The sequence below is a fragment of the Tyto alba genome, unplaced genomic scaffold, assembly GCF_018691265.1.
Source record: "Tyto alba isolate M040663 unplaced genomic scaffold, T.alba_DEE_v4.0 Super-Scaffold_22, whole genome shotgun sequence".
NCBI classification, from domain to species: Eukaryota; Metazoa; Chordata; class Aves; order Strigiformes; family Tytonidae; genus Tyto; species Tyto alba.
In genome coordinates this window covers 25,405,450-25,430,565 of record NW_024881296.1, presented here as the reverse complement: position 1 = coordinate 25,430,565, position 25,116 = coordinate 25,405,450, and the positions used below count along the sequence as shown (strand labels likewise).

Here is a 25,116-nt window from a genome sequence, read left to right as displayed (position 1 = left end):
AAGGAGTTAAATGGAACGAGTGAGTAACAGATGCTGTTCAGTGGTTTGAGTGGAATGTGATTTTCGTGATTTACTGAAAAGGAGAATCTTTTGCTAAAGACAGTGCACATGTACTTTACTAGTCCTTAACTCATCTGCTGTTGTACATGTCTAAAGTAAGTAGTCTGCTGTGGCAAATTGTCCTTTTTCCTGACTTCTCATTGCTGGTTCAGAGATACTGTACTTGTACCTAAATTCTTTATTTATTTTTTTTAAAAAAAACCCACAACCTCGATCAGTCAAAACGTTGAGGATATGAGAACAGAATAAAAGAGATGGGGGAGGCAGAAGACGCTTGAAAGGAAGAGTATAGTCCAGACTAAGCATGGACGCACAGAAAGATGTTGTGTGGGAACAAAGGTGGAAAGACATTTAAACAGAGACAATGGAATACGAATCAGAAAGGTTGTGGAATTGCTTTGTTCCTCTACACTTGTAATCAATGAAACACCGTAGTAACTTTAACTCTCTGCCTTGGAGTATGGTAAAATCTGAAGGAAGAGGTAAGAAACAAAAGCAGTTGCACATCTGCTCGGTCAGACAAGGATTTCTTTTGTTTCATCAAGAGCAGATAAGTAAATGAGAAGCCTTTCCCTCTGTAGGTTACAAGTCTCATGAAAAGGGCTCTTTGTTATTGTCTGAGCTTTCCTAAAAGCTGTTCTTGTTTAATACAAGTAATATCCCTTCTCTGAAATGAAAATATGTGACTGCCATTGGAGTCAGAAAGGCTATTTTTTTAAAAAATTACTGATGTAAAAACAAACACCCACAAATTTGACATCTATGAAGATCGATCATCTTGGAATGCTGCTTAGTGCATCTTGGAAATGTTCTGCCTTAAGAATGACTCTCTCACTTCATGTGACACCCACTACTTTCTGGAGTAGCAACGGTTTCCCCTGAGCTACTGCTGGGCATCGCCAGCTTCTGAGGGCTTACAAATGAAATGGAATAAATTTGGGTGCAGATCACCTGCTCTTGCTTTCCAGCCTCCCTCCCTGAATTTAGGCAGCGATGAGCCAGGGTACTCTTCTACCATCTCCTTGCCCAACTGTGATGTCTTTGTGAAGGGACGTACCTGAGCAATCGTGGAAAAAAAGCTGTCCAGCATAGTAAAGGAGAGCTTGTGCTTCACGAGAGTAAGGTAAATAAAGTAGTTCTGCAAAAGGGAGCCCTGGTAATCCATGACTGTAGACATCCCTTTCTGGCAACAAAATACTGTATCAGCAAGGGCTCAGTCCCAGTGCTGACTCTGCTGCCATCAAGCTGTCCTGTTCTGTGTAACCCAGAGTCTTGCATGGTTTGAATTTTACACAGCTGCCCGAAGTCAAGATCTGGTTCCTTGTACAACCTGTGGAAGACAATTTGCACAAGATGTTCTGGTAAAACAAAGCTTTTTTTTTTTTTTGCTTTTTTTTTTTAATGGGAATGTCAGTGCATTTAGCTGAAAGGGTGTGGTGAGCACTGGGGGAGGAGGTGGCTGCCAGTAGAGAAATGGGTTGAACACATGTTTAAAAGAGCAAATGCTGTAATAACTGCTTTCATTAGTGAATTTGATTAGATAATTAATGAATGTGCACAGAGAGATTGTGACTTAATCTGCAGTCTTGCGTTATCTTAATTTACCTGCTTGTCCAAAACCAGATGTTTACTATATACTGCATTTAAAATAATATATTGTCTCTTGGTGGGACGTAAATTACTAACCTGAAGCTTCCTTTGTGTTCCAGGTTTCTAGGCAGAATTTGTTATTTCAGGCTTCCTGGGAAAAATAGACTAATAAACCATCCAATAAGTAGTCCCTTTGACAGCATAATGCAGGCACCAGGCTCTGTTCCAAAGTCTGCTGAAGTGAAAGAAAAGATTCCCCCTGACCTCCCTGATCCCTGGATTACAGACTGAATGGGTGGCTGCAGAGTTTGCCTGGCACAGCCCAACTGCGGGGTGTTTCTGCAAGGGGAAGCTCTGCACCCACCCCTCTCCTATGTTCACATTACTGATCCTCTGGCTCTGATAGATCAGATCAGCTCCGCGGTAGAACTAAAAACTGATTTAGCAAGAAAAAGACAAGAAAAATACATTAGAAGCTGAGTGACTACGAGTGCTGAGACAAAGATCGAACTACACTGTGTTAGTAGTTCTGTGTTGGTGTCTCAGGTCAGATACACAAAGAACATGATGGTCTAATCCAGCAAAATCATTTGAAAAGACAGCTGTCTATGTTTTGAGGAAGGTGCAAAGTTTCTTGTCGCTATGACAAGCATGAGATACAAGTCCTGTAATACCTCTGTGTGCCCAGATGATGCAGGACTGGTATGCTCCTCGATGAGAAAGACACAGATATCTGCTGCCCCCATGGTCCTGCAGAGGAATCCTCCTCTCAAGTTTGCTGTCAAAAATGTCTAAAAACAGAAGACAAGGACCTGAAGCACATGAGTAGAAAGGTTCAAAGGAAAGCAAGAATTTTAAAATGTGTGATGTAATAGAATGAGGTGCTTTTTGGCCTGGCTGAGCTGTAACCAAAGGCCTTGCTCAAGCAGCTGCTTAATTTCTACAGGAAGAGAATGGACAGCATAGAGAAATTAATGAGAAGGTCAAGAAGAATAACTGAGAACTGGAAAGGGGGAGTAAGCAAAGGAAGATAGGAATGGGGTATATAATTTACCAGCAGTGAATGGCCTCAAATAGGTGTGATCCACAGTACAGGAGAGATGTTTGGTCCTCACTTTCCCTGTGCTCACAAAGGGGATTGCCCATCCCATTGCAGAAGAATGAGGTTGATGCTAAAATCTGAGACATTTCTGAACCTTAAAACCTCCTTTTTTGTGAGGCATGGCTCTTACACAAATTTGGACTGGATATCTATCTACCTACAATTTCCTTGTGCTTTCAGGTGCAGGTGTTAGCCCTGGTTTTCACTCTGAGTTATCAGGTTGTGTGTGCTGATAAGCAGCTGCTCCCTTTCAGCCTGGGGCTGTCGCTGTTTCAGTGGTGTTGATGGGATGGATAGTGCTGCTGTTTGTCAGGGGAGCCCCTGGTCTGGAATACTTATCTAAACTCAAAGAACTAATAACATAAATATCAGCCCTTGAACTGGATCAGTCTGTTCTCCCTCTTAACCGAGAAAGAAAGACAACCAAGTGTGCGGGGGGGTGTGGGGAGGTAGTCCAATGGGACTGTTTCTGTTGACAGACCCAGTCTGTTCTCTGCAAGTCATTATTTGTGCTGGCCTCCAGCATGTCCCTGAGCAGAACAAACTGGAAATGGCTTCTATTCTTATTTGTGTCAAACTGCAGCTGTACTTGGACAGCTTTTTAAAGTTTTGCTGAACTCTTGCAGGAGTTAAACTGAAGCTGAAATAAATACTGCTTCAGCTCCCTGCTCATGAATAGAAGTAACTTTAAAGCCTGAGTAAAGAAGCATCATTGACAAAGTATGACTTCAACCCATAAACAACTGTTTTTCTTTGCATCGCAGCTGAGACATGACCCAATATGCAAGAAAGTCTTCAACAAGAAGCGCAAGCCCTTCAGCTCTTTGAAACAGAGACTGCAGGGAACAGACATCACTGTGAAGAAGCAGCCCCCGCAGAAGGTATAGTTAAAATTGAAGCATGTGTGTTATCTCCATATGAAATCTTTCATTCAGGAATACTATTGTTTCCTCCATGGACAAAGCCTGGATGTTGTGGATGAGTCTCACATATGTGATTAACTCAGTGCCAAATTTTTTCCTCCCACCTCCCTGTGCTGCTAGTGTTTAAGAATATTTCTCCATTCAGAAGCCAAACCAGGTGTCATGACCTCTCTGGGCACCTAAGTGTGTCTACTCTTCTAGAAAATAGAAGAATAATCTGACAAGTGGAGGAGAATGGAAGGCATTGGTCATAGTGCCTTTTCTATTGTAGAGAGCAAATGGCTAAGTTGGCTTTCCTATGCATTAAAAAAAAAAAAAAAGGCAATTTTCTTTTGTTTGTAATATTTTTCCTTTCTCTCAGAAAGGAAGAACACTCACTCTAAGATTTTCCTCTGTCTCTTGCAAGGAGGAAATATAGTTTGTGCCTTCCTGTATTTCCATTACAGAAACAGCCAGGGAAGAAATCTAACTGGAGGCAGCAACATGAGGATTTTATTAATACTATTCGATCAGCCAAGCAGGTCACAAAGGCTCTGAAGGAGGGCCGCCCCCTTCCCCTCCCCCACCAAGCATCAATCCAGGTTTGTGGTCTACTTTATCTTATTACTGTTCTTGTACTGATTTTTGGTAAATCAGTGACCTCTTCCTATCCATAGATGGCCTTCAGTTTTTCACCCCCTGGCACAATACAACACGAACATTAATTTCCTCCATACTCTCTAATTTTCAGCTGTATTTCTTGGCTTAAATTGGGTAGGAATGCAATGCAGAGGTGGTGGGGAGGAAGAGAAAACTTACTGTACCTTTTAAGTTCAAAGGCAGCAAGTTTGGGGTCTGATGTTAGACAATGCTTTGGGAGGAGAGTCGGGATGCTTGTGTTCTAGCACAGGCTGTACCATAACAGAGGGTGAAATACATCCCCTCACTATTCAAAACAACTGTAGTGCACACAGGCTTCCCCACTCCCTTGTGGTGACTTTTCCACTGTCCCCTTCCCCACCCAACTGGGCAGACTGGGAAGTCATTTAGAAAAAGACGGGTCTGGTTTACTACAAATACCAGGTGTGGTCTCTGCACAGAGCTCACCCTGTTAGAAGTTACAGATCCAAAAAGATGCACATACAGCCAATATTTCTCACGATATGTGATTTATGAAATGTGGGACCAGTCTTGAAAAGGGTCTCAGTGGAGTCCCGCCTGTGTTAGGAAGGGGAGGGCAGGAGGGGAAAGGGGAGGGCTCTCTGGGCTCACTTCCAGAGCAGGAATTTGTGACTGATAGCAAAACCAGCTGCCATGATTTCAGCCTTTCTCCTCTTCTAGATGACGGCGGTGCAGTATAAGCAGCAGGACACATCTTCCTTCCTTGGTTGGGGTCAAGCTCCTCTCTGAATTTCCACTGCTAAATCCTTTAATGATTCTTGTTATGTCTTGTCTGACTCTACAGACTCTAAGAGCAGACCCTTCCCTTTCCTCTCCCTCTTGGAGGAAACAGAGTTGTGCAAGAGCAGTGGTAGTTGTGGAGAAAGGAATTGGAGAACTGCTTTTTAGGAAAGACAAATCACTGAGGGGCCTAGTGAGAATGTATATCCTGTACTACAGGACTGGTGAGAAAGCACATGGATTGTGGGAAAGAGAGGTTCCTCCTCCAAATAGAGCCCAGAGCTCCCTGTTGTCCCCTGAAGTGCCAGGTCCCCTGCCAGCCCCCCGAAGCCAGGTATCTGTCCAGAACCACTTTGCCCACACTGCTGGTCTGGAGCTGGCTTTTGGTGGCTGCTTGGGCCACCTTTTCTGGGCTGTTACCGAGAGAAACAATTTGTAAAGTTGTGGTATCTGTAATATTAGGATAAGGACGCTTGGGCTGCTTTTGTAAAAGGCACTAGGCAGGGTGGAACGGTTTGAAAATGGCAAGGGCTGAATGTGACTGCGTTGACCCCTGAGTAGCTTTTAGCAGAATCAGGACTGTAACACTGTCAGAAACGACTCCAGGAAACACTGCTGTGTGTTCTTCACAATGCTGATTCATACCCAGAAGCCTGGCTCTTGGATGTGCCTCAGCTGGCAGGGCACAACTTCTTCAGCAGTGTTTTGCCAAATAACAATCTTAATGACCAATCTTCAGAAGTATTATTAAAATCACTGGTTTTGACTACCCTAGGAACTTTTAAATAATGCTTTTTCTGCAGACTTGTTAATTGTGAGGTTGTAGGTGGGAACAGGACAAAGATAATATAATCTGCTTTTATTAATCACCAGAATTTATTTCCGAAAGCAATTACTGTTTGTTTGCTAGGTTAATACCATAAGCATGTATTTTAGGATCTCAAATGCTTTTCTACAGTAGGTTTTTGTAGTTATCCTAAGTTTGTACTTTGGGAGCTGATGGGAACTCACCATTGTCACCTGCTGATGGAGCCAGATTTTGAACTGCATATTTGGTGCTTCAGTAAAGCAGGGCAATCTTCTCCTGTAGTGTATAAGCTGACACAAATCATTCCTTTCTTATGGTCAGACTATATTCAGTGCCCACACTGCTCACGAAGATTTAATGAGGCTGCAGCACAGAGGCACATAAAGTTTTGTGAAGAACAAGCTGCCCGCCGTGCTTTTGTTGCAAAGACCACCAGAAAGGATTTGGTAAGCAAACACAGTCACGCTTGTCTTGTCCTGGAGGCAGATTTGCCAAAATGTAGTTTATGATAAGTGAAGACCTATATTAATATAAAACTTAAGATTCCAAGGAAGTTGGTAAACTCTTAAGACAAGGTACTCACTGAGTATCAGCTAGGAGTTCCCTGGAACTGTAGCCCTTTGTCTGATACAAAAAGTGACAGAAAATGATAGTACAAAAAAGTTGGACAATTTCTTCAGACTCTTCTGCAACTGGATTCCAGGGTAATAGCTGTAGGGAAGCAGAAACCTGGCAGCTTTTGCAATACATAGAGAAAGCTCTTCCTGTTCATTAGGGCTCCCTGCTGTTGGCAAGTTTGCTGTTCCCTGCAAAAGTATAGCTCATTTATTCCCTGGTCACTAGACACAAGACCAAAGGGCTAAGCCCCTTTGGGGAATCAGAAAAGTGGAGCTAATCAGCACTCTCTTCAAGTGAGCTCTCATTTTATTATAGAAAAAAAGAATAATGTAAATGGTTCCTTTAGGAGAGTACCATTTTTCTTGGTTTTTTTTTAAGATATTTGAAAATCTTATGATTCTTATAACCTATTTTGGGCAGGGAAAATGGGTTCCAAGTGGGAGGAGGGTGCATCTTTTTTCTGTTCCTTCCTAGCATTGCTTCAACAGCAATTTGGAGAGTTTTCACCAGCCTCCATAAGCTCCTTGCTAGAGTTGAGTGTGGATTGTGCATCATCTTTTATTAGGGCAAGCAACCCATGACTCAGAGAAAACCTCCAACCTTAAACACTGCTGTGTTACCACCGCAGAAGAGAGTACAAGAAGGTGTCAATAAAGATGAACCTAAGCCAGGTAAAGAGTTCATTTAGCCATATTTATGTTTTTCTTATAACAAATTCTGATGATTTTTTTTTTTCGGGGGGGGGGGGGGGGAGGGCAGCATTTTTAAAGAAAATCCTAGAAAATAAAGTTTGAAATTGCCTTGACATGAAATCCTAAACTCATTTCTATACAACACTTGTTAGAAATGAGAAGGGTCAAAAATTTCCAAGTGGATGTTGTTGATATTGAATGGCTTTCCAAGTCATTATCTTGATCCATTGTGCCAAGTTTTCATGTGGGTCCTCAGGAGGGACGACTTAGCCTTTTCAGAAGTCCTCCAATCAGAAGTATCTATATAGACTTAAAATATGCAGTCTGGGTGGGAGCTTCCTTCAGTCCCATAAAGGACTCCCATAATCTTTAATATTTGATTGTAATATTTATTCCTTCTTCTTTATCTTTTCTTAAGTCCGTTTAGATGAAGCACCAAGCTTTGTATCTTGTTTGTTCCATATGACTTTCCCCTTGTCAATTCAGCCTTAAAATTAATACCACCACATCCCTAAAACAGTTCCCTGTGATCAGGATGCCATATAATATGTTTGCTAGCACCCATTGCTACCAGTAATCATGACATGTACTCAGTCTATGTTTAGATGTTTTATAAAGTTATTTTGATGGCTATTTGTTGTATAACCTGTGAATGATAATGCATAGTGTTCTTTGTATCAATATCTTTTGATCCCTACATTTCTGGGGTTTATGTGGAATTTATGTAGGTTATAATTCTTTATGACAAATAAATTTTTTAAATAATGATCTGCAGAGGCTTCTCCAGGAATACTGCAGAAAACCAGAAAGTCTTTGGGTGTATCTACTGGAAAAAAATCTTAGGGAGAGTTTGGGTAAGAAATATTTTTTTTATTTCAACATTGTACCATAAAAGGACCTTGTTTGCTTTTGTGTATATACAGTATCCTGTTGCAGTGCTTGCAGTATGAACTTCTTTGTATTAACTGAAGCAATCAATTGCATGGAAAACTCTTGCAGAGCTCCTTATGTCCCCAGTATAGGCTGCTGAGAATATTTGTTTTGATGTTAAATGTTCTTTGGTTTGGAGCAGCTCCATCTCAAGTAGTCAGTGACTGTGCTCTGCCATAACAAGCGTCCTGAGAGGATTTTCTGCCTGATAATACAAACCTCTCTAGCAGGTCTTGTGCTTCCATTGTCTGAGTGAGGAAGACGCCAGCATCCATTTCAAGGATCGCTGTCAGGATGATGGTGTAGAGGTTCTTCCTTCTCCTCTATGTTAATTGCTCAGACTGTGATGTTTGGTGCTTCTGCTCTTCAGACCATGCAGTCAGTGTTGTTCCCACCTTGGGCCATGCGGACCTCTGTCAGAGCAGGGAGAAGGCTTTCCAGCACCTGCGTAAGGTGTGGTGGTGCTGTTGTGCAAGGGGATGGCTCAGGCAATTGGCATCTTGTGCCCCTGTAAGATGCGCATAACTGCAGAATGTGAGATCCTGGCAGAGAATGTGGCCAAGACAGTTTCCCTGTAGCTGGCAAGGTATTCTGAGCCTGGGAGATGAATTGTAAATGTGCTTAGAGCGTGGGATGAACAGTAACGTGCACAGAGTCTGTTGCAGAGACTCACATTCAAAGTCTGTGCAGGGTCATTCTATGTGGAGTTTTGCTGGCCTTGGTTGCTGCTGGGCAGTGGCTAAGTACCTTCAACTGTGGGGAAGACTGCAACAGGCACGGGATTCTTCAGTCCATGGTGCCATCATCAACATCACCTACCTCCTTGGCTTTGCCAGCTACGGGAAAAAACGTTTGACAGTATCCAGTGGTCTTATCTGGTGTTCTCCACGCCCCAGATTACCTGTGACAGTTAGCAGTGTAGTAACTCTTATGGTTATCATGCAGGGTCTTTCAGACCACCAACAGGGATTTACTGATGATACCATCACCATTCTCAAGGTTTAGCCACTGAACTCTGAAACTTGGGGCCTGACAGGCTTTGGGAGGATCACCTCTTTTCCCAGGGGCACTGGTGAGCTCAGGTATCGTCGGGGTTGTCGTTGCAGCCAGTTTACAGAGGCTTGGGACAGCCGGTGCCTCCAGAGGTCCCCAGGACAGACACCCACACTAGTGCCCAACATATAGGACAGAGTTTTGTACGTCCCTAGGAACTGTGGAAGCAACTGGCTGGGGTGAGCTTGTAGGTGCTGGGCTCTTGGCAACTGCTGCTGCATTTTCTGTAAAACTTGAGCTTTGCCTGGTGCTTTACAGAGCACTTTGGGCTAGTGAGAGAGCAGTTTCGGTGCTACCCAAGGGTGCTTTTTACCTGAGAAAGCAGCCATGAGAAACTGGCTTTGAGTAGTGCAAATAAATGTTCTCATCCTTAATGTGCCTGGAAATGGTTTCCAGGATGAGCTGCTCCATCACCTTCCCAGGGATTGAGGTTTAATCATCTTAGATAAAATGAAGTAAAATATAAAAGCTGTTTGCATACAAATAACAAGTATATATATGGCTTGTTACTGCTTTCAGACCACAAATGTGCAACAGAAGATAGAGTGGCTAGTCGGAAAGTACATTTTAAGGTTTTCTTCTGAGACGTTACAGAAGACCTTTAACAACACAATTTTCCAGCACCACTTCCACCTAAAGTGCTACAGCTACCACACTCAATAAAATAAGCAAATTGAAGTTCACTGTCCCTTCCCCCCCCAGGCTACAAAGCTCATTATGCCGTCCTTTTTAAAGTTGGGACATTATTTTTATCAGTTGCCAAAATGTAATTAAATGATTGCCTACAAGGGGATGGATATTACCAGTGGTTCATTCAGTGGTTTTAACAAAATGTAGAAAGATCCAGTATCATGTGATTACTTTTTTTCCCTAATGGAACTTTGGTATATTGAACAAGACAAATGAACATTTTGGAATTTCGTGTATATATTTAATAGAATCTTCCAGTAAACAATAAATGATAAATGATAGTGATCAATAAGTGATAAATGGCCATGTCTGCTGTGCATGAGCTTCAAAGCACTTCAAGTCTGACTACCTAAAACCAAATATCGTTCTCACATTAAAAGCTTCAGTTGCTTTTAGAAATTGATTAAGACAGAAATGGTATGGAGACATATCCCTTCTTATTTTTTGGCCACCTGAGCTATTACCAGCCTTGGATCACCTTGCATAAACTTTCAATGCTGTAACATGTTGGATTTTTTTAGCCCAACATTTCCAATAAGGCTTTCAATTAAAATCTGTAAGGTATATTCTTGCCTATTAAATGTTTATAGAGTAAATGAAGATGAAAAGTAGTTGGACACAGCAACAATACCAGATTTTACAGAGTTTAATTAAACTCTACTTAGGCTCTAGCTAATAGTGATTAGCTAAATACAGGAAGGATGAAACTGAAGCAAGTGAATCCTAGAGCTAGATGCTTAGAAACATCGGACATGAAATTAGCCCAAATATATAAAAGCAGTGGTGCTTACCCTTTTTTTCAATCCAGGAAGAAGAGGGAAAAAAACCCCACAGCAAACTATCCTGTGTAATGTTATCACAGTTGCTTTTACAAACAAATAAATAAATAGTCAAAGGTTAGAGCAAGTTTTACTGTATTTGTTGTTGTCATTGTGTCCATGTCCAGTGGCCCCCCTACCCCCATGTTTTCTGTCTGTATGTAGAAGTGTTTGATTTCACAGCTCATTTTCCAGTATCTTAGCGAAAGTATAATTGTAGGGGCAGGAGTGGTGTGTTGAAGAACAGTACTTAAAAATTCTTCTAGCAGGAAATGAATCACTAGCACATGGAACGTACCATCCTATTTCAGCCAGGCTCTGAAAAACAATCTGGGTTTAACAGCAGCTTAAAACTGAAGGAAAAAGAAATGAATGTGGTTTCCGATACGGGATGGGAACTGAGCACTAGAAATAACTTGTGTTTACATAGAGGATGCAGAATCTTTTGTTCCATGTAGTATAATTTTAGCTCGTTATTTCACCAGGTTTACATGGCTGCTTTTTTTTTTTTTATATATAAAATGAGTACATTTTTGTACGAGACTGCATGTTTACTAAGCTTTGCTATTTTGCAGTATCATTTGATTATAGTAATTCTGTTGTTTAGATGCCACATATTGCTCTGCTCCTACAGATTTTCAAGCCGAGTTCAGATAAAAGTGGGGTGCAAGGTAAAACACCCTACAATCTCCCAGAAGGTCAGAACTTTCTGTTCCACCCCTTCGCCGCTCTGCCACGGCCTATCCTGCCCTCCGCACGCCAGTTCTGCCCTTACATCCTCCTCTCCCCTTTGGAGGAGGAGCGGGCTGTGCCAGAAGAGGGAGGCCGGGCCGCTGGTTGGGCTGGGGCTGCCTGGCACCGTACCCCGGGGTACGTGGGGTTGCCCGTCCCCCCCCCGGTGCCGCTGCAGCCCTGCCTGAGCCAAGGGCAGCGCCCCGGACAGCCGTCCCGCAGCTCTTGCCGCCTCCTCCCGCCACTGCCCGGCATCAGGCCTGCCCGCCCGCCGCAGCCCCCTCCTCTCGGACACCCCAAGGAATTCCAGGGAGAGCTGGTGAGGACTTGCTGCTGTCTTCACACCTCTTCCTTAGCGCCGCCTTCCCTGTGAGCTTACCCCCACCCAAAGGAAACTGCTGCTCTCTCAGCAATGTGACATTTGGGGCTGTACCGGGGGGGGGGGGGTCTACTAGGCCCAAAGAATTTGTCTGCCCAGAAACAATGCATTCTTGAGCCTCAGCTACTGCTGGCCTCTCAAAAATGCTCACAGAAGTCCCCCCCAGCAAAAGCTGTGAGAAAGTCCAGCCCTGCTTTAAGTATTAGACGACTTGGGTGTATCTCCCGAGATGTGAGAATTTTAAAACACAGCCATTTTTTTGCAAAAATAACCTTTTGAAATAACTTGCTTTCTTTTGTGACGGGACATCATCAGCTGCTTCTACATTTGTGATGTCAAGAATCTGGAAAAAGAAATTTCAATGGACTGCAGGGTTAAAGCTGCAGTATCACACATTTAAGGTTTGCTTCTGTGTTCTACTTGTAGACACCATCATTGTGTGATTTTCTCAAGCATTTTAATATCAAAAGTGGTTATTTTCTTTTTACTTGAATGAGACTTGGTCTTTAACTCATAGTTACTAGATAAGCACCTCTTGCCAATGCCTCCTTCCAGGTTTTGGAAGAGGCTGAGGTCAGGCAGCAGCACCTCTGGTAGCTCAGAGCCCAGCACCCTGCTACAGCCCAGTGGAACAGACGTGCCAGTCTAGCTCGGTGTTTGTGTAACATTTTCTTCTTAACATCATGTTTTAATTCAAAGACAAGCACTTCAGTAATTAGTTGCACCTCTTGCAGAAGCACAAACCAAAATGACAAAATGTCTATTAACAGTGATCAGGCGGTGCTACAAAATTTGTATTTTTTTTTTACAAGTACATAAGCTCAGATGAAGCCAAGTGAATACAATTTGTATGAACAAGAAAAACAATGCAGTAACTGAATATACACACACTGTTCCAAGTCCAGATGAAAATACGAGTCAAGCTGTAGAATGTGCATGTAACATTGTTTGCAACCTTTTCCCTATTCTGGAACTCAATTTAAATAACTGCTAACTGGGCATGACTCTGCAGCACCTGCTCTTCCTCCTGCCTGTTGTCATTACAAGAATGATCTTAAATCATTTCCTTCTGGTTTGCCTTATGCCAAATATTTTTGTAACAAAAATACCCCTCAACAGTTTATCTGAAGAATGTATTCTCGCATGAACTGCAGTAATACAACCTTTCCTTAATCCAAGTACTGATAAACTTGTAAGAATATGCAGATCATTGTAGTTGTACTATGTTATTGTAATTCATTAACAGCATAACAGCAATCATTTAATTTTTTTACTTGAAGCTGGAAATATTCCTGTGATTAACAAGGGAGAAGAGAGCACGCTTGATTTACACTGTATTTGTAACAATCATATGGTACTATTATCTCTCTTTGGATTTAATGGAAGAGTAGCTCTTAGCGTTTGAGAATTTACTCAGATTCAGCTCACCACAACTCTTCTCTGCATGGACCTGCCCCCACAGAGGTCCTGCGTGGTTGTGGGCTCCCCTGGGCCAGGGTTGGCTTTCTGTGAGGGAATCCACATTTCAGATGGCTACAATTAATAATTTTCCAAATTAAGCAAAGGCTATTTTTATCAACAAAGGGTGAATAAAGGCCCCCTAGGTAGGAAGCATTATTTTTTTATTAAGTGCTAAATCAGGCTGTTGACCCAATGCAATAACATATGCTTATATTTAAGCAAATGCTTAAATGCTTTACTGGAGAGACCAGTGTCTGATATCTTGCCAGATCCAGCTCTAAGTGAAAATCAATGTTTTGTTCTAACCTTTGAGACAATTCACTTCCCATCCTGAAAACTTCACCTATACATCAGTTTTTACACAGTCATGCAGAAGTGGCAGTTATTTCCAGCCCTAGGAAAATCACTCAGGAGATGCACGCAGCTGAAGTGTGCTTCAAAACCCAAAATCTAGCTATATGTAATCACAATAGTGACCTTCATTTCAAAGTGAAACAAGGAGGTAAGGTTTACTCTTGGAATGATTCTGATTTAAATTAAAGATTCATAAAGTTCAGTAATTAAATGCTTAACAGAAATCTATGTGATGTTGATAAATCGTTTGTTATATTTGCCACGTGTATAAATTTGCTGTGATTTACGGCTCATTAAAATTATTTTTGTGATTCCCCTCTTCTTTCCATTCACCCTAACCCTATTTCTCCTACCTCAGCAGCCATAGTTTTATTGTGTCTGTTATGATGCTTTGCTATCATTGAAGATATTTATTCAGTTGTTTGCGTGAAAGGTAAGAAACAAAAATATAGAGGGTGTTGAGGGAAATATGTGAGTTCTACTATTGTTGTATGCTAAAAAACTAATAGTAGTATGAAAAATAGAGCTTCTTCTTTATTAACATCCTGAAATTAACTATCATGTCCATAATGTGCTTTGAAAACATTTGGGGCAGTTTTTCTTAAAACCCAAACCAAACCAAAACCACCCCACCCTAACAGATTTAAGAAAGAAGCACAGTCTTAAAAAAAAGAAGGGGAAAAAAAAAAACAAAAAAAAACAAAAAAAAACCAAACACAGTGATAGTTATTTGAAGGCATGGTGAAAATGAGGCAACGTTACAGAATTTGTAGTGGATGGAAAGGAGCGAGGAAGATGATGCAGCTGGCTTATGGCCATCCCACCAGTTGCTACCTGAAGACTTTGCTGTTGGCCAACGCCATTCAGCCTGTGTGATGGTTCCTCTGGACCAAATGCCATTGTGATGTCCCCAGTAGTGTTCTGGTTGTCACCTGGTGGGAGCTGCCAGAAACTCATCACGTGAGTGAGATCCATGAAAGGCAGGCTTGTAGTTTCAGCTGCTGCCTCTGTCTCCTTATGCACTGGGTACTTGTTAGTATCCCCGACAGGCCCTGAGGAAGCTTCTTCCAGACTGATTTTATGGAGCGATTGAGGTTCTGATAATAGCAGGTCCTCAAGAAGCTGCACATTGTAACCTTTAACATCCACTTTTATTGGTAGATTCTTGACGGATCCTGCTGCAAATGAGGTAGAATTAAGGTCATATTTATTAGGCTGATGAAGGTTCAGGTTGGCAGGAACAGCTGCTGAGCACGGTGTGGGGTGGACAGCTGGAAGGCTGTCTGCACAGCCCATCCTTTGCAAATGAGGAGAAGATTCAAGAGTAAGAGCAGTTTGTAAGCTTGGCTGGGACTGAAGATGTGAATGGTTGTATTCCTCTGATTCGGAACTATCCAAAATCCCATTCTGCCCAGACACCCTTTCAGGAAAAGGGGACAGTATGCTAGCATCTTCCTTCACTCTGAATGGAAAAAGCTGGTCAGGGAGACCCACCGAGTCACCGTTCTGCAACCTGTTCTTCAGCAGTTCTTGTGGATGAGTCTTCCTAGTATGGCGAGTCAAGTGGTCCTTCCGCCCAAACCTTTGGGCACAAAACTGGCACAGAAAGTCTTTGCAGCCTGTGTGAACTACCATGTGACGCCGCACATCTTTACGGGTATAGAAGTGACGCTCACAGTGGTCACACTTATGTTTCTTTTCCTTCGTGTTGCCAGTTGGTTTCCCTGCATGGCTTTTGAGGTGTTCCAACAAAACTTCAGTACCACCAAACTCCTGGGAACATACCCTACAGGTAAGGTCCCCACTGGTGGCTGCATGAAGAGCCAAGTGTCTCTTATAGCCTAGCTTGGTGTTGTACTTCTTGCCACACTCTTCACACTTGAAGGCCATCTTGTTAGGGTCATGAGTCTGAAGGTGATTCTTTAGATGGTCTTTCCTGTGAAAGGTCTTTTCACAGTAGCCACACTGGTGAGATTTCTGTGGAGAATGAGTGGCTGAGTGCCTAAGACAAAAAAAACCAACAAAAAGTTATGTGTGTTTACATCTATTCTAGTACATTTACTCTTGCAGCTTCAAGACTTGAAAACATTGGCGCTCTTAAATGAAGGCATTTTCACAAGTTCTCAGATGATTAGTAAAAGCCTAACTTTTTTCTGGGGGGGAAAGGTGTTAATCATAAAGCATATAGAGTAGGTTAAAATTGCTCAATGGGATCGTTTTGAGTAGCCACCACAATTGAGGGAGACTAGTTTTCTCCAGTGCTACCAAAACAGGAGTCATAAAAACTGGAACTCGGGGATTAACTGTCACTAGGACACCCCAAAAAGAAAAAGATGTCCCTGCTTTTTCCCCCCCCACACACCCCCACCAGAAATGGAGGGTACCTTCAGAGCTGTACCTGAGCAGCTTATATTTAGAAATGAAGGCTTTTGTGCATCCGTGCTGTGAACACTTGTAGGGGCGCTCCCCTTTGTGGGCGTAAGTGTGGACCGTGAGCTTGTCAATGGCATCAAATATCTTCCCACAGAGTCGGCAAGGGTAACTGTCTGTCTGCTTCACTTCTCTTCCCTTCAGCAGTGAAGACCGGCCATTTCTCCATTTAGGTATGAACCTCACAAGAGCATCACAAGTGCTGCCTGAGCTGGCACAGCTAAGCTTTGTAGCAGAGGAACAGGAAATGGTCCCAAAGCACGGAGCAATGCTTTTGCCTAAAGCTGCTCCTCTCAGTTTCCCTTTGAGTTTGCTTTTTGCTTTTACAGGTCCCAGTTTATTTGGTGGTCTGAATCTGGTGGTAAGCACTCGGTCTTTATGGATGCACTGATGAGATTCCAGCAGAGCAAAAGTTGCAAAAGTGCTTCCACAGCTGGAGCATATCCAAGGGTCTACAGGCTCTTTCTGCAATAAGAACAGAAACAGGTCTTTCCTATTAGCCGTTCAAAGAAAGGTCATATTCTTCTCAGTGACCCTACATCTTCTCCTGGGGTCTCCCCAAGACCTGTTGTCCTTGGTGACATTTACTTCAATGTACAACCTGTTCCACTACCTGTTCAATGTACTAGCTGTTCAACTGGAAATGGATTCTCTTTAGGAGTCTACAAACTCAGAGGAAAAAAAAAACGGTTGGCTAAATGCCCATTTCCATGTTTTTATTTAGCATTTACAGTAACAGTCCTGAGTCCTTCACCTTTGTTTATCTGTGCTTACTGAATTTAAAAGTCTCTACATTTGTTCCTTTTACGGAGTTACTCGTAAAAGCAGTTGCAAATTGTACTTTACCCTTAGACTGACATAATTTATCTGCTCTTGCAACCATACAAAAATTGGGTGGGTTTCTGCACAGAAATATAGTTTAGCCATACAGGATTCCTCTATGTTTTGGGCTGACTTGATGATTTACCCGACAGAGTTGGTCAATGCCTCCAGGAGAGATATCCTCACTTAGCCTGACATTTGGCATTAGACTTTCTTAAACTTGAAGAAACACGTTAGGTTTGAGGATCTCGAGGCTGCCCTGACTTAGAGGCATTAAAACTTTTTTTTGGCAAGCAATGCATTATTTGGAAGTATTATTTCTGCAGAAAGAAGAGCTCTACTGGATTCAGTTGAATTCACTCTAAATATTGACATTCTAATCATTCCAATTAAAAACAGTTACGGAAAACCCCCAGTCACTGATGAAATGTACTTCCAATTAATACACAACCATGTACCTCCTTAGCTGTCTCTATGTTTTACACAAGCTTCTCATAAACTGTACTTACTTTCCTTTGCACTTGGGCTAGGTTGCTCTGGAGAGCACGGTGAGGCTATGCCCACTGTCTTTATTTACGGATGGAGCCCTCCTCTCTCGTATCTGTGTCTGATACTGTGGTTCTCCCACACCTTTCTGGGGCATACTCTGAAGGCCTCATCTGCAAAAGCAGCAATGGGGTTACTTCCCTTCCTGGAGCACCTCTGAATTCCTGGTTCATTTGTATTACTTGTTTAACATTTCCTACCAGCTTACATATCAATCGTCACAGCCACGTTTTCAACACTTAAACTTCTATCTGTTTACAGACTCCTACTGTCATACAGAGGGGAATGTATCTGGATTCGAAGAGAAGGGTTACTGCATAGGACAGACTGAAATAATCAGTGCATCATCTGACTGTGCATAACAAGGGGGAATTGGTGAAAGAAGTCTGAGGCTGGACGGCTTGGTTATCTACAAATTAATGTCAATCTTAAGTCTTTCCAACACATCCCACTGGTGCCACTTACTTCTGGCTACATCTGATGGCTCTACTGGATTACAAACACAGGAGAGGAAGAGCAGCCTTTCTCTGAGTAGCTGTTTGGTTAAAACTGCTCTTAGCTTTGTGTTAGCCAACTACTCTGTGGTCTACCCTAGCATTACTAGATTTACATAAACAGAGAAAGCATGTAAATAAACTAATTTACTACATCTGTTGAGGGCTCGAATGCAGATTAGGTGTACTTACTGCTACTGGAGACAAAGGACAGACATCAGATTCTTCTTTAATGAAGACTGCAGAAGCTTCCATAAATTTGGCATAATCGGCAGCATACCATACTTTCAATTCTGTGTGTGGTTCAATTGGCTGTGAATGGAAGAAAATAGCACATGTTTACTTGTGCCAATTTTCCTATACCAAATAATACTGAAGATTGGAAGGGCGGGGGTGTGCTATTTGGTTGTCCTTACCCAAGTTGCATTCTTTGAATCTGTTAAAATTTTTGGTAACTTAGTGTCACGATTCAAGCACTTTTTGAGCATTACTATCCACTAGGGTTTGACACTTTCACAGTTTCTAAAAGCAGAATATGTACAGAGATTTTTTGGGGGGTGGAGGGGCGCAGTGGCAGAAAGGGTGCCTCAGCCTTCATGACCTTTGCTCAGTGAGATGTATTTGTCTGTGACACCCAGACATCCAGCAGCCTTTCCAAGCAATATCCCTTGCCCATTTCTTGATGTCTCGAAGCCCACTAGACACAACTATGGGGTGGCAGGCACAGGAAAAAAAATGCATCATGAATGCAGAAGAAGCTTGGATGCCTCCTGGGTAAGTCTCACTGAGCACGGGCGCAGAGTTGACCAATGTGTGTACCGCAAGTCAAATTTGCTGGTTCTAATGTGTCAGGCTCACTATGCACGTACCCCTGCCCTCCTTTGACTGAAGCCTTCCTAAGGGAGCACACAATCCAGTCTCCCATCCAGTCATGCCTGACCAAATCTTTCCTTGGACTGGACTATGACCTCCTCTGACAAATACTTTCAGTCAATAATACAGCAAATAGAAAAAGAGAGCAGTGATTACACTCACTGGCTAAAGATCTTTTAGTTATTTAAAAGCAAAGGAGCACACTAACTTGGGGTTGTGACTTTTATGATTCCCTGGCCCCGTACACAATTTTCTTCATCTATAATAAAAACCAACATTGTTGCAACAGAGGTAGAGCCAATCTGCACTGTACTTGTAGTTTTATTTTAACTAAGCTAAACTTGTGCCACTGAAAAGAACAAACTAACCTAGAAGGAGAGCAGCTGAGTCTTATTCCACAAAATGTGACATCTTAAAATGCACTTATTTTGTAACATCGGTGTTGGATAACGTGACAGGTGAAAGACAACTTAGATTGTGAATGCTGACAGGTGACAGTTAATTTGTGTAATGTTGAAAACTGAACTTCTGAACTCCCAAGCACAAGCCTGCTTGCTAACTGCAACCAGTATGGGCCAGTTGTATGTTTTGATAATACCTGGCCTAAGCAGAAATAGTATATGAATATAGTATATGAATAATAGTGTATGAATTCTCCACTTGATAAAGGACATGAGGCAAAGTCACCAACTAGGAGGCTGATCACGCATTGTGCACCTGCATGTAGTCTATTTAGATGGAGAAAACCAAACCTGGGGGAGCTCCACAGAGGCAAATGCCTGAGGATTCCCTGAGACCTTGGCCAGTGACACCCAAGACTGGTACCCACAAACAGCTTCCCAGCATGATGCTGGGATGACTTTCTGGCCAACGCTCCTGGACCAGTGGCAATCTCCTCTGTGGGAAGCGGAGACCTAGTCTGTGTGACTTTGGAGGGAGAGCAAGTGCATCAGTGTGTGAAATAGTCAAGTAGGGTTAAAGCACTAATCTCAGTACATCTGAGATTAAACACCAGTATCCAAATCCACTACAAGTTGTCATTTACTCTGTCTCACCTGTGACAACAAGAAAAAGCTACAGCAGCATCCAAGTGAAACTACCATGATCAGACAGAGAGCAACTGTGATTGATTTTTACTTCTTCACAATTCTATATTTTTTAAAGCAATTATTTCTAGGGACTGCAGTCATTAGGTCAGCAAGTATGCTAACAGTGCTGTTAGTATGCCACTTACATGTATGCTTTTGTAGCTGCAATTTCATGTCACCAAAATCCCATCTCTTTGTTAAAACAGTGGGGAGAGGAGCCAATCCTCCCAACTTAACAGATTTTATTCGAAATATCTTGAGAAATTATCTTCATAACCAGCTCTACGGCAGCCTCATGCCATGACCAGCAGGGTGTGCCTGAGTGTAGCAAAAGGCTATCACTTTGCTGACGAGGACAAAATCTGCAGGATACCACAATACCATGGATGATACTGGGACTTAGGATAAATAAAACCAAAGTAATTCCCTATGATACACAGCACAGTAAAGGTTCCAGGACACATTCCTCATCCTGAAATAAGAATATTCATCATGCCAGTATATACTCTTCATGCCAGTATAAGATACTCATCATGTCAGTATATAGGATGCAACTTTCCACTGATGCCAATGAGCAGAGTTCTGCTGAAGTCAGCAGAGAGCTGATTCAATAGTATTTAAATTATACTGGAAATTGTAAGTTACCAGCCCATAACAACAACTTCTCAGAAAAGCATTTGTTCATGCTCCCCAAATATAGTATTGTTAATCCTATCATTTCTACAAGTACAGCATGGATTTAAAATCAAATTGAAATCTCAAATAGTATAGACTGCATCAAAATCTCAAACATAGACTAAACAATGTCTCAGATCAGCATATACTGTTTTACATTGATTTTCTTTTTTAAAAAAAATATTATTTTAATATTAATCCAAAAGCAACTATACTTCATACTGTTATAAAATACTTTGAAAGTGTAAAATGTTATCACTATTAACTCATTCTCACATCATCACTGAGTGGTAAATATTTTTCTCACTGTGTAGGTAGAGAAACAAAAATGGGGGAACAAAAGTAAACACTCCTATCCTACAGAAATGCATGCCAATCTTGGAAATGAAACTGAAATGCTGGATTTTAATCCCACAGCAACTTCTTTTGACTAATATTCTCTCTTTTAAAATTATTTTTAATGATACTCACAATGATATACAAGCATTAATTTAACAACAGAAAAGGAAAACAGCGAATAGTCAACATACAGACTTTGGTTTCCTAAGTGTACAAAAGAGCAAGTTCTGAATAAAACAAACTTTGCTTGAGAAAGTGACCAAAATAACAAAAACCAAGTCTGTATGTTGCAGTGTTATTTATAAATAGAGAATGTTTTGTTCTCTTTCCTCAGATGAAGACACAATCCACAATCTCTAACATAAACTGATCATTTCATTGCAACATTGCCGTATTGTAAATTCTGAAGTTAAATCTTCAGATTTAAGGAGAGTGGAAAATAGTAGGTAAAGATTCTACCTAGCGCCCTGTTCCTGACCACCTGGTAATGTGCTCAGAATACAACATGTGTCCAGAAATGTAATAAAGGAAAGGAATATATTTGTTCTTTCCAGGATGAAGTACTGCTGAATGTAAAAATGCTAGATAATCTCACCATGTACCTATCTGGAACTGAAAAACTTTACAACATTCATGTTTAAACACTGACAACATGAATGACATTTCTGTTTCCCTCTGCTCAGTTTCTTCACTACCCACAACAGCAAGTACACACCACCTTTTACTGGAAAACCCCACTGCTTGCTTTACTGCGGATTAAGCGGTAGAAAAGGTGGTATGTAATAAAGATTCAGTCGGCAGAATATAATCAATCTTTCATCGGTGAAAGGGTTAGCCTTTCAGAACCTTTGCCTATACATTTCCATTGGGATGATGGGTGAAGCAATGTGGGTTTAACTACCTTAACAGTTGTGAAGTAGACTTCTCCACAGTGCTGGTGAGCCACAAGGGTCTGCTCTTCTTGGTTCCGGGCTAGTCGGACAAACATCATCCAGTTTCCACAGTCTTCATTGGGAGTGTCCAGAAAGTACTTCCCTCCATCTTTCAATACCTGAAACAAAGGGAGAGGACATGAGAAAGAACATGATAAAACCAAGTCCTATATAGAGGCACATTAGTTTTCTTTAACTTGGAATCATGGCTATCAGTTATTTACCCTGTCTTGGTCGTATGTCCTTTGAAATCGTGGTTGTTTTGAAATAGATCACTCTTACAGAATACCAAGTGCAAAAGAAAGTGAAGAACCAATACGTGCCATGCACCCAGCTACTAAAATAACTGTAGGCCTTTGTATGTATTTCCAGTTTATATTTCATCATTTTTAGGTTATATAAAGATAATATTATAAGAACTAAGTGCAGGCAGGTAGAAAGATAAGCTTTATGCCTTAATGTACTTCCTGAGTACTTGATAATCTTAAACCTCAGTGCTGTATTACCACTACATGTTGCATGGAACAATTGTGTAACTTGTATAATAAGTCCAGAGAGGTAACAAACAATGTAACGACATTTTAATAGTCTTCTCTTTTTCCCCTCACCAATTCAAAAGTAAATACAAATGAAAAATTGTGCCAGAAAGATATTTTCTTTTTGCTTTACTTCATTCTTCCTCGATTCCCTTCCAAGAGAATGGGAGACACACGCTCCTGACCTCATACAACACGGTTGCTTTTCTGCAATATAGTCTCCAACAGGTGTCAGCATAACATGTATCTGTTCTACTAACTGCATAATTGGGCAATTAATTGCCAAAAAAAAAATTGCATTTCCATTGCTTCTGGGAAGAATTTTATCTAACTTGGTCATGCTTCCGATGAAAACACTTGTCTGTTGGACAACTTTGGTCACATACTCAGAATGCTGCCAGGGAGAAGTTGAGGCAGCTACTGCTGTCATGTAGGAAACCTGGGACTCTAGTCTTCTCTTCTGAAGAAAGAGTCCATTCATCAGACAGAGCTGTGCTTAATACTGTATACTTTTAAGCAGACGGGGCTGTCTGGCTGATAGAGGATAGGGTGTGGTTTACAATGGCTTGATGAAGAGGAAGGAACTGGGTGCTTAGCTCATCCATGCTCACAAGCTTGTTAGAGAATTCAGTTTTCTGCCTTTGTAAGAATTCAAGTGTCTCATAAAAAGATGGAAGAAATTTAGTTATGGAGAAGCACAAATTTTCTCTGGTGTCAAGAAAATCCTACAGAAGGACAGTGTTACTTTCCTGGCAAACCATTCACATGACTTCCATGAGCAAATGAAGTTTACAGCAATTATGGAAGCTATTTGGCTCTTAAATGAAATTACAGAATTATCTGTATCTATGCCTTCCTCCACAACACAGTGTTTTCCAGTCCCAAGCTTCTGGAGAAAGCTCAAATGAAGCCATAAAGCGTGTCACAGAACAGCTGCTGCTTGTCCCTCCCTCCTGGGGAGTGAGAGGGCCTGATAGGAGCTGCAGGCTCTAGAAGACCCATGACCTGTCAGGAAGTCCCAACGGATGCTGTGGCTTGACCACGGACTGGCTGTATGACAGAGAGGTGCGCCCAGGCATGACCCCGTGCATCAAAATGCAAAGAGCAGGGTGTAGAAGATTATGATCAACTATCACTCCCAAGGAATTCCTGTGGGAAAGGATGTGCATGTAGATATGTCTAAGCTAGGCTAGTCCTGAGAGGCCACTACGTGTGCTGGATGAAGTACAAACAATAGCAGCATGGTCCAAATGAGACACTCAGTATCTGCGCTTGCAGCAACGGATGGTACCAGCCCTAAGTAATGATCTGACTAAATAAACTGAGTTGGTGCACTGTGTGTCAAAGTTTACGTGTAATCACATCATTAAGAAGTGTTTCCCCATCCCTGCACTGCTCTTCCCTACTAAATAGGTGCCTTAGTGCATACTTCTGCCACTACTGCTAACTCAGTGCACAAACTTAATCCTCCCAGGGGCGCGCTGTTAAGCACAAATCCTTTTGTTTTATCCGGAAAGACAGCATTATCCTTGGATACTTTCAGTAGCTGTGCTCTGTGAAAAGTGTATCAAGACCTATCTGACAGGTAAATGATCCCAGAAGTGGTAAAACTAGAAAGCAGGAAAGCAAACTTCTAGAAAGCACAATATATAGGAACGTTTTGGTACTTCAGGTTATGCTGTGCTGTCTAATAATCTGATTTACATTCATACATACAAATCAGAATTACAATTAATTAACTAGATCAGATGGAAAACTGGCTGGTTAAAATACACAAATACATATGAACTGTTAAAGACACACATGCACTTCATCATAAGTCACTGGGTTTTTACCTGCAGGACTAGCCTGCTCTCATCATAGCAGGTCAGTTTTGTAGACAGTTGACCAACATAAGGACCAAATTGTGTTCTCTTCTGTATTACTTTCTTTGCAAATACTCCAAGGACTGTGAATAAAAAAAGACCAGTCTAATATTAATATAGACATGACAAGCTATTTCTTGTATACTTACAGTTGTGAAACTGGAGATAAACACAGTAGTGCAGAGCACATTAATTATTCTTCTAGACCAATAACTCAGGTAAATAATTCTAACTAGAAGAATCTAAAAAGAATGTAAATATGTACAGAGATTTTTTTTAAAATGGGTATTACATTAGATACAAAAGTGCCTAAAACTCACAACAGGATATTAAACAGAGCAAGCAACGCAAATGTATTGATACTCTTCACTCTACAAGCTGATGTTAACACAGTGTTCTGCTTGTTGGCATAATTTACAAGCTTGTTCTCTCCCAATGTGAGTGGAGACAATCTGTAAAAACACAACATTAGCCGGTTTTAATCATTCTAGTTACTCCCCTGCCTACTACCAATGGTGTGACACTTGTTGTTGTTCCCTTGTTTGAGTTTGGGCATTCAAATTGCCCTGCCCTCAGAAGGAAACAACGGTCTTTCTATAATATGACCTGAAGATGCTGCAAAAGGTAAATTAACCCCCTGTGTTCTTTGAGTTTGCAGAGGGATGTTATTTACCATTTTGCTTCTGACCTCTTATTGAACACTCTTTCCTGTTTTGCATGCTTGGGGAAAATAAAAGAATAGGTGATAGTGCACGGCTGTTACTATTAGATACAAATTCAACATTCATTAAACCTGTACTGACTGAACAGAGCTAACTGATTGCTCACAGCTAAATGTCACACCAGCTCTGGCTAAGGTCCTGTCTTCAGTCTATGCATCAAAGCTACTAGAAATCAGTCATAAAAAACAGTAGCTCAATGTGAGC

At 41.6% G+C, this 25,116-nt stretch overlaps 2 protein-coding genes across 6 annotated transcripts in view; one reads left to right on the top strand and one right to left on the bottom strand.

Annotated features, from left to right (window-relative positions):
- Nucleotides 1-1,295: 1,295 nt before the first annotated feature.
- Nucleotides 1,296-23,235, top strand: ZC2HC1B (zinc finger C2HC-type containing 1B; the record flags this gene model as incomplete). Its single annotated transcript, XM_032983157.2, has 8 exons — nucleotides 1,296-1,421; nucleotides 3,517-3,633; nucleotides 4,122-4,256; nucleotides 4,996-5,041; nucleotides 6,185-6,309; nucleotides 7,047-7,152; nucleotides 7,949-8,027; nucleotides 23,195-23,235. Coding segments are annotated over 7 exons (723 nt in total), but the record flags the coding sequence as incomplete, so codon positions are not given.
- The window catches only part of PLAGL1 (PLAG1 like zinc finger 1), a 48,234-nt gene continuing 35,549 nt past the window's right edge, over nucleotides 12,432-25,116 (bottom strand). For 4 of the 5 annotated variants that reach the window (XM_042795877.1, XM_042795876.1, XM_032983196.2 and 1 more), the window contains 5 exons: nucleotides 24,161-24,273; nucleotides 21,759-21,908; nucleotides 18,075-18,194; nucleotides 15,989-16,485; nucleotides 12,432-15,592 (listed from right to left, as the gene is read on the bottom strand). In XM_042795877.1, coding sequence (XP_042651811.1) covers nucleotides 14,317-15,592; nucleotides 15,989-16,485; nucleotides 18,075-18,194; nucleotides 21,759-21,908; nucleotides 24,161-24,273 — 2,156 coding nt within the window. In that variant the 3' untranslated portion in view covers nucleotides 12,432-14,316. Of the gene's footprint in view, nucleotides 15,593-15,988; nucleotides 16,486-18,074; nucleotides 18,195-21,758; nucleotides 21,909-24,160; nucleotides 24,296-25,116 lie in introns of all 5 variants that reach the window. The other variant, XM_032983198.2, reaches the window with a different exon arrangement.